We start from the raw sequence: 11,466 nt of genomic DNA, 5'->3' as shown, positions 1-11,466 counted from the left end.
TGTCAGCTCTCCTGTGTGGTGTAGTATAGAGGAGCTGTCAGCTCTCCTGTGTGGTGTAGTATAGAGGAGCTGTCAGCTCTCCTGACACGTCTGTTTTAGTAAATACCTGCATTCCCCATGAAAAAACTATTCAGAAGCATCTTTTCTTAGAACTGCATTGTGCTATTCCTCTGTTATCCCTCTTGGAAATATATGAGTAATAGACAAATGGGTGTTACTATTCCCCATGGCAATAGAGTATCTCTCTAGAAAGTCTGACTCTGTAAGCAGTGATCGGACAGATTACGTGTCAGCAGAAATCATGATAAGAGGCTATATACGGCATCATTTCCATATATTTATTACGTGTCACCTATGATATCAGTCTGTTATTTTCAATGCAGCAGTAAATCCCATCACGGACACGCCAAGCGCAGCCATGTATTAAATCTGTGACTGATGGGAAGGTCTGTGTGGACTGCGGCGCCACTTCCCGCTCTTTTTCCTCTTTCATGGAGCCCGCTGGCACACTGTGACGGGGTGTTATGTCGTCTTTTTACTTGCACACGCTCACCCATTCTGTGATCTGACACTCCTCGCACACCACGTAACAACACCAGTGGAATTTGCAGTTGCACCTCTCGCTGCGCGTCTGTCGCAGGATATTATGGCCGCGGCCGCAGCACAGGCTCTCGCAGTTGTCCATTCCTGGGCTGGTTTTGTTGCATATCCGGCCCTGTGTCCCCGCTGAGTCTAAAGGGAGCTCCTGCTCACAGAAATCCGGCGACTTCTCAAAATAGACCAAGTCCGTGATCCCGGCTCGTCTCCTGTACGGAGCGTGAGTCTGGTCCAGCTGACCCAGCTGTCCGTTGTTGCGGTTATGGGGCCGGATCATGGTGGCTACTGCAAACCTGTCCTTCAAGAGGGAGCCAATCATCCGAAATTCGGGAGTGACCTGCCAACAGGTCTTCAGCTGGCAGCTGCCGGAAGTGCCGTGACATTTACACTTCCTCTTCATGTTCTCCATCACAACCTGGGAAATGAGTAAAATAAATAAATTATACCAATACAAAGACTCTGTCCAACCTATCTTCTGGCTATTGGACTCTCTGGCCTTCTGTGCTGTAGAGGGTAGCGTCCATGCTTGCTGTCAGTGAATGAATGCATCCAGAGGCTGAGCCTAATTCTTCTCACAGATAACGATTTGTTACAATTGTATCCCGTCTGGACAATCCTCTGTGAGCTAAATACACCTTCAACACCGATTTCTCTCCTGTCCTGATAGTTTGCTACAATGTGTCAGTGCAGGTAAAATGTATCAGTCTGGAGTCCAGCTCACAGAGGATTGTCAAGACTGGATACAATTGTAGGAAACGATTAGCTGGAGGATTAATATGACATTTATACAATATTACAGGACATTTCTCTGGGTAGCCATGACTAATATTGGCTCTGCAGCCAGCAAATGTCAAATCCGGCATCTTTGTAGTAAATCTTTATGATACTTTTGCTATTTTCATTTATTTTTCAGATTGTTTTTTACCATGTGCAGAATTATTTTTTTTTTATACCACATGGAAACTGTCAGTGAGCTGCTGTTGACAGATCTGTTCTTATCAGAGTACATTCACAATTTCTGCTTTTTTGCATTTCTTTGCCACATCATCCAGATGTACAATTGCAGTGGGATTTTATATAACAGTGTGTGGAAAACCTAATAACAGGAGATTATTTTTTACACTGCAGATACTTAAATATGCAATTCACGCTTTGACCTCAAATATAAATGCAGATATTTTAGCTGTTGGTGGGGGATCATCTCACATTCACCTCCCACTCACCATCAGGTAAAGCTTAAAGGCTATATACACCTTTGGAGGGCAATTTTTTTTTTCTTAATAAAAAGGTCAGTCAGTGTGATTGATGCAACTTTCTAAATAGTATTTTTAATTTTGAGATACAGCTGCTTTGTATCCTGTATATATGGCAGTTGTATCTAGTTCAAAATCCTGTATCTGTCAGATCCGCGGGACTGACGGGTCTCTGACACGCAGGATCCACCTATAATCTATCACATCTAAGTTCCATGCAGGACCCGCTTACACTGAACCAGTCTGGTCCACGGGACTGACGGATTCAGGTCATATCGGAAGATACAGCTGCTCTGTATAGAGAATACAGAGCAGCTGTATCTCAAAAAGTAACATTTTTTTTCATAAAAACTAATTTGAAAGTTGCCCCAATCACACTGACCTTTTTATTAAAAAAAAAAAAGTTGCCCTCCAAAGGTGTACACTGCCTTTACTTGAGCATCTTTTGGCACTGGAGGAAGGCATGGTCTCTTAAGAGGTTATTGCATGTAAATAAATTTATGGTGCTTGGCTGGTCCCATAATTACCATATACAGTAGTTGAGAGAGCCGCGCTGACTCTCTCCTGATTCTCTTCCCCCTTACAGGTGCAGAAGCCGAGCTTAAGGGTACGGCCACACGGAGTGGCCCTGAGACGGTCGCAACGCGACTAACAACCGCGCTGCCACTATGTAGGAGCGGCTGCCAAATACCTCGTTAAGGGGTATTCTGGTTACTTGCGCATGCGCACTGCCGCTCCGTTCATTCTCTATGGGAGTGCCGGAGATAGCCGAGTGCAGTGTTCGGCTTTTTCCGGCGCTGCCATAGACAATGAATAGGGGGCAAGTTGTTGTAATTTGCAAACTCATGCGGCCATAAAGGGTGTATTAAATTCATGGCCACACGATTTTGCAGATAAAGGGACGGTTTACCCGCATTATTGTGCGGCCACTAACAGGCTGTTTGATAGCCACACCGAACATGGTGCCGGTGCGGTTTTTAGCCGTGTTGCGACCGTGTCAGGCCCACTCCGTGTGGCCTTAACCTAAAGAGGATCTGTCACATCTCCTGACATGTCTGTTTTAGTAGATACTTGAATTCCTAATTAAATAAAAAAAATGTAACATATTTTCTTATAACTCTGCGTTGTGCCGCTCCTCTGTTATTCCTCCTTGAAATGTATGAATAAATGGACAACTGGATGTTTCCAGTTGGGGGTGTGTCCCTACACAGTCTGACAATGTCCAATCAGTGCTGACAGAGAGTGAGACTGTGTAGGGACACGCCCCTTTGACAAGGAGAATGGTATCACCCAGTTGTCAATTTTTTATTTACATTCCTAGGAGGAATAACTGAGGAATGTCCCATTGCAGAATAGTAATAAAATATGTTCTGGAATTGTTATTTCATGGATAGTTTAAATATTTACTAAAATAGAGGCTGGAATCTTAGCGGTGAAAACCAGACATTTAGGGCTTATCCTACAGATATATAGTAAATGCCATTTGTCAAAATGCCCCATTAATTATAAAATGCACGACAAGGTCTGATTTACTGCAATGGAAGGCATCGACATCTGCCGACTCCACTGTCCATCGTATTATATAGGTGCTTAGGTTAGAAAACACATGTACGTCTAGTCCGTCCTTCCAGAGATCCAGTAGAGGAAGTTCAACAATAAATCCCTGGACGACTGCAGCCAAAAATAGGAGCAGCTCCCCTGCCACAAACCGCTGATTGGGGAGACCCCCTATACTGAACCCCCTTTTTCATAGACTTTTGAAAGGTGAGCTTCTAAACACCAGACACTCAAATGTCTATCAAATTGTCTGTAAGAAGTATTAGGTTATGAATAGTCACATTCACTGACAGCAAGCAGATATTTTGAAAATGGTGAGAATTTGAAACACAAACTATATTAGAAAGTTCCAGAACTTTTCAGTATACAATTATTAAGCAATATCTACCTGAAATTGGAAAAACCCAAATAAAGGGGTATTCCCAACTTAGACAATTATGGCATATGCCACAAATGCCTGATAGATGCGGGTCCCAGCTCTGGGACCCACGCCTATATGGAGAACGGGGGTCACCCAATCCCCTTACTGCCTGGCGAGACGCCTGCTGGCCCCAGATTCCAGGATGGGAGTAGTAGAGAGGGGGCTGCGCATGCGCGCCTTCATATTCTATTATATGGGAGTTAAGGAAAAAGTTGAGCAAGCGCTGCTCGGCTGTTTTTTTTTCTGCCTCCCAGTGATTTCAATGGGAGGTCAGAGGCAGAAACCGCGGCAAGAAAGGACATGCCGCTTTTTTATTTTCCGCCCGGGAAAAAAACGCCTCTGCCTTCCATTAAAATCCATGGGGGTGATTTCGGCTGTTGTTTGGTGCTGATTCCGACGCGGTTTCCTTGACAAAATCAGTGCCAAAAAACTCAGTGTGAACTGACCCTAAGTCGGGAATACCCCTTTAATCTCGATCATTCCATACATCTGCAGTGTTTTCAATGAAGGGTTAATAATATATATTTTTTGCTACAACTGTCAATATGAGACCTGCTGAATAAAAGGAAGGCTTAAAGATTTATGGAAACAGGCCTGGAGCAAATTGGTATGAAAGCTTAAAGCTCTCCTGACAAGTTGTTTTCTGAAAAACGTACGCGCCCCGCAGGTGACGGCGGAGGTCACAGGTAGGTCAAGTAGGAGAAGGGTTAAGGGTCACACTTGAGTTATGATCTGAGTCGGTAGCTCTGGGGCTGCATTTACGGCATGACTGGCGTCTCGTGTTATTAAGTTACTAAACATACATGTAATATGACCAGAAATAAACCACACGCTATATATATATATCTACCACATTGTTCATATTCTTAAAGGAGCAGCTCCCGATTTTTTTATGTCACAGTTTTTCCTCCACTGAAGTAAATGGGGGAAAACCACAAAACAAACTACAAGGCATAAGATGCGTCTAAAATGCACCAAAATCAGTATTTCTGAATTTTCTCCCAAATTAGAACTGCCAGAAAATGATAAAAGTCCCTTTAGTGTACATTAAACAAGAGAAAACCATTTTTGAATATATAACTTCTAGGCTGAGATATGATCACTTGAAGTTACAGGCCCAAAGCCTGAGGCTGCACTACTGAGAGATCCTGATAACGCTTCCTCTTCTGACTTCTGTCCGGTGCGGGAGACCTTGTGTGGATTCAAATCACCAAATACATTGATGTCACTACATATATACACATATCTGCCACTACTGTTGTAGGAGGTAGATATTGATGTAGATGTTGATTTGGATCCACACAAGGTCTCAAAGGCAACGCTGCACCTGACGGAAATCAGAAAGGGACATGATGTTATCAGAATCTCTCGAAAGTGAAGACTCAGGCTTTGGGCCTGTAACTTTAAGTGATCGTATCGTAGATATAAAACACTTTTCATATTTGTAAGGTACCCTAAAGAGCCTTAAAATGTTCTTCTGGTATCTTCACTGGCACATGGTGGCGGGGTCAGAACCCGATCACTGGCACTTGACATTACCTGCATACTTATTAACTCTTGAGACGGGACAATAGGAAGAGTATGAAGGGCACGAAACCACATATAACCCCTTCTGCTCCGCCCATTTATATAGGACACGCCCCCAACCTACGGAATTTGTATAAGAAATAGTGCATATGATCTTCATGACATCCCAAAATGAATACAGACCACAGAAGAGATCCCCTTTAAAAATACAGAGCACCTAAATAAATACAGACCTCAGACGAGACCCCCTAAATAAATACAGACCCCAGACGAGACCCTAAATACAGACAATGGGCAAGACAGGCTAAATATAGACCCAGACCCCCTAAATAAATACATACCTCATGCCGATCCTCACCTCTCCCCGTTCTTGCAGTCCTCTTCATTCCCGGCACCACAGAAGACAAATTGTCTGACCGTCCCCGGCTTCAGGATGATAAATCCGCCATCGCCCAGAAGAGAACGGGGGCTGCATGAACAGGGAGAGGTGAGTATATTTTAAAAAAACGGTGGGGTACCTGGGAGAATTGTCGCCTCTTTCGGGAGTACAGGAGGTCTCCACTTTTTCCAGAAGTCTCCCACATATTGAGGGAGAGTTGGCAAGTATGACAAGATGTTACCATAGTATTACTGACAACAGGGATATCATAGGACCACCGACACTTAGGCCTTGTTCACACGGTGTGTATTCTACCCATTTTTGACGCGTTTTACGCACTAAAAAAACGCATTAAAAACGTGTGCTTTAAACTTCCCATTGACATCATAGGAAAACGCATTGTAGTGCACACGACGTGTTTTTTTTTTAAAAAATCGTGTGATTAAAAAACAAGTCGTGTAAAAAAGAAGCATCAGGTCAATTCTTGGCACGCAAAACGCGCCAAACGCACCTAATTCCAATAGTCAATGGGAGTCCTAATTATGCGCCAAAAAAACGCGTAAAAAAAACGGCTGCACTTTAAAAAGCGCTTTGCAAAAACGTTAGCGTTTTTGACACGTTTACACGTTGTTGTTTTTTTTAACGCCGTGTGAACAAGGCCTTACTGCCAGAAATATATGAAATCCACTTGACATCGGGCTAAGTAGCAAACTTGGCACCACATGTTACAATTGGACGCCAGGGATGTAATCCAATCATTGACACTTGGCACCAGAAACACATCATTGGCATTTAACAAAAGGATATGGACCAAATCATTGGTACCCGGCACCCCATGTCGCCATCATATTTTTGTCACCTACACATGAGACAACCCCTGTCAATTCTGAATATCGCCACCAACCGTCTCTGGTATAAATCGACCCCAACTTGTCTCTGAATGTGGCTACAAGCTAAAATGATTTGGGGATCTCCCCCGTACACTTTGTGCTTCCACAGTTATCATCTCTCTCTGCACAAACTTCCTGCGGATCCATCCTAAAAACAGCGACCGCTCATTGTTCTCCGTGTTTACACAAACGTGGCCGATTACAAGATCAAAGTTACTGCGCAATGTTATTCAGCTGTTTTGTAATGTGATGGGACGTTGCCATTTTGAAAAAATTAAGAAGTCATTTTGGCAGTGACTCTTAATCTGAGAGTAATGGGGAATTAACCAGATGTACAGTATGGGGACATTTTTTATTTTATGCCTTGTATATATTTCAAGGATGAACCATTTTTTTTTAATTAGTTTTTTTTCTCTCCAATGCGTCTAAAATGAAAAATAAAGCAAATATGCAAATAGTCTTGATTAAAAATCTGCCACCGTTTTGTGTATATACCATTAGTACAGACCTATGCGTCTCCATGGTAACAGACTACAAACAGAACCTTTGTAGTCTGATCCTGCAGTCATACGCTCCTCCATCTGTCCCCTTATTGACAATCTTTCAAACGTATGTTAGGAAAAAGTACAAGACAGATGGAAGAGAATAACACAGGACTGCAGAATCCGACTACACAGGGTTTGTTTGTTGTCTGTTACCATGGAGACACATAGGTCTGCATAGGAGCTGTATGCAACAAACAGTAGAATTTTTCTAATGAAGACTCTCTGCAAAGTTGCTTCATTTTTCATTTTAGATGCATTGGAATAATAATAAAAGACCTGATTGCAAAGATTGTAAGCCTAATTGTGTGCCACAGGCGGTTTTACGCTGACGGGTACAATACACTGCAATACAGAAGTATTAGTGATCGAATAGTCAAGCTACATAGTGAGACAAAAAGAAAAAGTCCAAAATAGATCAATAAAGTTTGAAATAAAACAATAAATAATCCCAAGTAAAAAAAAACCCTTACAAAATGCTGTATTATGAAAAAACAAACAAAAAAAAGTTACACATAATTGGTATCGCCACGTCGGTAACGACCCGAACTATAAAACGATTACATTATTTAACCCACATGGAGAACTCCGTAAAAAATAAAATAAATAAAAATGCCAGAATTTCGATAAAGTCAATAATACCAATAAAAACTCCAAAGAGTAGTAAAACATTATAAAAAACTATATAGATCTGGTATCGCTGCAGTCCTAACGACCCGCAGAATAAATGTGTTATTTATACCACACCGTAAATGGTGTAAATTTAGTCGCAAAAAATAATGGCTGTTTTTTCTCCATTACCCCCCAAAAATGAATAAAAGTTAATTATTATGTACCCCAATATGGTGCCATTAAAAATACAACTCCTCCCGTAAAAAACAAGCCCTCACATGGCTATGTCTACAAAAAAATGAAAAAGTTATGGCTTTTGAATTGCAATGATGAAAAAAAATAAAAAAAATTGCAGGGTCATTAAGGCCCAAAGTAGGCTGGTCACTAAAGAGTTAAGGATGTGTACACTTTTGAACTTTTTTTTTTTTTTGCTCCAATGCATCTAAAAAATATTGAAGCAACCAACTATCTGTTCCCCTACCAAATTCTACTAGCAAGAAGTAAAGGAGAAATATGAGAGTATGACTGCAGGATCAGACTACATAAAGTTGGTTTGTAGTCTGTTACCATGGAGACATATAGGTCTATATAGGAGCTGTATACACAAAATGATAGGCGATTTTTAATCAAATCTATTTGCAAAGTTGCTGAATTTATTTTATTTTATTAAAGCAATAAAAGTATTAGTTATGCTGCGCCTTTGTGCTGTCATAGTCATACAGGAATTGCACCCAGGGGTCTAGCTGGAAGCTCCTGGGCCTCAATGCCAAGTCTATAGTTAAGGCATAAATATCCATGACTCTACATGCATTGTATATTCAGAATACATCGGTAAAATAGCTTTGTCAAGCACAATAACATCATTATGTAGATAGCATGATGTCATCACATCTGTCCCGCCTACTTATGACATCACTCTTATGGGCCAGTGCATCCTCCATGCATTGGGGTCCTGTTGTGATTGTGACCTCTGTCACTGCTGCTGGTTGCACCTATGTGAAACTATTTTGAATACTTTTGTGTTCCCTCCGGCTGCTCGGCAGGTCCCTATTGTGCAGCACTCCTCTCGTGCTGGGGGCTGTTCTGTCATCACAGCTGTGGGTTAGGACTGGAGCTCGTACAGGTGATTTGGATAATTACAGAAGATGATTAACATCAAACAAGGCAGCGAGAACCAGAGAGGAGCTGCAATACTTCTGACATAGGAAAGATCAGAGACAAGTTCTCCCCACCCAATACCAGAGTCCAGGACCGCTAGAAAGATGAGAGGTGGGAATAATCCGCGAGGCAGCCTCAGAGGGGTCGGGATCAGAGAGATCAGTTATACGTAGACAAAACAAACTATAGATCCAGGCAGAGCCATGAGCTCCATGATAATAATACAAGACTTCTCATCAGGACCCGCTTACCCAAACTGGAGCAACAGAAGTGTGGAGGGCTGAGCACAATGAATGAGAAACCATCTAACCAAACATAAAACACTACAACTCCCATCGTCACCTGGCCGCTGGATATATCATAATGCAATTGTACTATACTCTACACATAAAATACTATGCCCACAAACGTGACTCGACCACTGGACATGATCATAATACAAATCTATAATACTCTATACATAGAACACTACAACCCCCAACGTGACTCGACCACTGGACATGACCATAATACAAATCTATAATACTCTATACATAGAACACTACAACCCCCAACGTGACTCGACCACTGGACATGATCGTAATACAAATCTATAATACTCTATACATAGAACACTATAACCCCCAACATGACCCAACCACTGGACATGACCATAATACGATTCTATTATACTCTATACATAGAACACTACAACCCCCAACGTTACTCGACCACTGGACATGACCATAATACAAATCTATAATACTCTATACATAGAACACTACAACCCCCAACGTGACTCGACCACTGGACATGACCATAATACGATTCTATTATACTCTATACATAGAACACTACAACCCCCAACGTAACCTGACCATAATACAATTCCATTATACTATAAACATAGAACACTGCAACCCCCAACATGGCCCAACCACTGGACGTGATCATAATATAATGCCATTATCCACTGTGACATAGAACACTACAACCCCCAACATGACTTGACCAGTCGACATGACCATTATACAATTCTATTATACCCTATACATAAAACACTGCAACCCCCAACATGACTGGACATGACTATCAAACAATTTTATTATATTCTATTCATAGAACATTACAAACCCCATCATGACCTGACCACTGGACATGACCATAATAAGATTCTGTTATACTCTATAAATCGAACACTACAACTCCCAACATGATCCGACCACTGGACATGACCATAATACAAGTCTATAATACTTTATACAGAGGACACTACACCTCCCAATATGACCCGACCACTGGACATGATCAGAATACAATGCCAATATTCATTATGACATAGAACACTACAACCCCCAACATGACCTGATCACAGAACATAACCATAATACAATTGTATTATACTCTATACATAGAACACTACAACCCCCAACATGACCCGACCACTGGACGTGGTCATAATACAATTCTATTATACTCCATACATAGAGCACTACAACCCCCAACAACATAGAGCAGTGTTCTCCAACCTGTGGCTCTGTTATAGAATTATGTGATAAAACGTTGGCTTCCTGCAGTCACCACTAGGGGTAGCTTGCTGCAGACTACTTATACATTGAAGTCAATAATAAAACAGTATTCAGTAAGCTCCCCCTAGTGGTGGCCGCAGGCTTCCAGCATTTTATCATTTTTTTCAGACAGGTTTGCAGCTCTGTATCAGAAGAACTGAGCTTTGACCGCTATGAAGATATATTATAAAATGAATCAGCGCAGGATCTTAGACCTTATAATGACACGAGGATAAAGGGTGAAGATTCACTTTTAGGACTTCTCTAGTCCAGGCTGAAGATGCCCAATGTGATCCAGTGCTGGTTCTGCTTCCATCCCCCGATACCTTATATATCCAATGACGATGGTAAAATCACTCACCTGCCGGCCCACCCTGTTGTTGTGCAGCCTCATACGAGCGTGAATGTCCCTGTACAGTTCCCGAGAATCCAAGAACTCCCTGGAGAAGCGTTCTCCATACTCCACATCCGGACTGCATCCTCCCCACTCCCAAGAGTCCTGGGGTCCCGGTGCCTCCGCTGGCATGTTCTCCATTACCCCATGTACCATGCCCTTCCCACGGTTCATGGCTTCCATTTGAAGTCTGTGTAATTTAGCTCTGAAGGCTTCCTCGTCTCCTCTCCTCTTCTCGTCGCAGCCGCACGATTTTAATTTGCCCATGGAACAAGCGTTGGAGACGGCGTGCACCACTCCCGCTGCAGCAATGGCGTATGCATAGGCGCTTTCTCTGAAGCCTGGGGGAGAAAGGAAGAGATCAGTGGAACAATTGTAACAAACCCTCAGAAATATTAGCCTCTGAATAGAATAAGAATGTTCCTATTCACTGACCGCAAGCAGAGATTTTGAAAATGATGAGAAATTTAAACACACAGTATTTTTTAGAAAGTTACAGAACTTTTCATTATATATGGGATCATGTTCCTCCCCTACTGTAAATTATAGGAATATTAAGATTCTTAAAGGGGAAGCTCCTGTTTTAACA

The 11,466-nt window shown here is 42.1% G+C and overlaps 1 protein-coding gene across 1 annotated transcript in view; it reads right to left on the bottom strand.

Moving 5' to 3' along the window:
• Positions 1 to 317: 317 nt before the first annotated feature.
• Positions 318 to 11,466, bottom strand: part of WNT10A (Wnt family member 10A) — a 34,305-nt gene continuing 23,156 nt past the window's right edge. Inside the window, exons 3-4 of the mRNA XM_075829112.1 lie at positions 10,845 to 11,218; positions 318 to 1,012 (exon numbers count right to left, since the gene is read on the bottom strand). Coding sequence (XP_075685227.1) covers positions 536 to 1,012; positions 10,845 to 11,218 — 851 coding nt within the window. The 3' untranslated portion in view covers positions 318 to 535. The remainder of the gene's footprint in view (positions 1,013 to 10,844; positions 11,219 to 11,466) is intronic.

Source organism: Rhinoderma darwinii, chromosome 6 (assembly GCF_050947455.1).
Source record: "Rhinoderma darwinii isolate aRhiDar2 chromosome 6, aRhiDar2.hap1, whole genome shotgun sequence".
Classification (NCBI taxonomy): Eukaryota; Metazoa; Chordata; class Amphibia; order Anura; family Rhinodermatidae; genus Rhinoderma; species Rhinoderma darwinii.
This window is presented reverse-complemented; position numbering and strand designations above follow the sequence as displayed.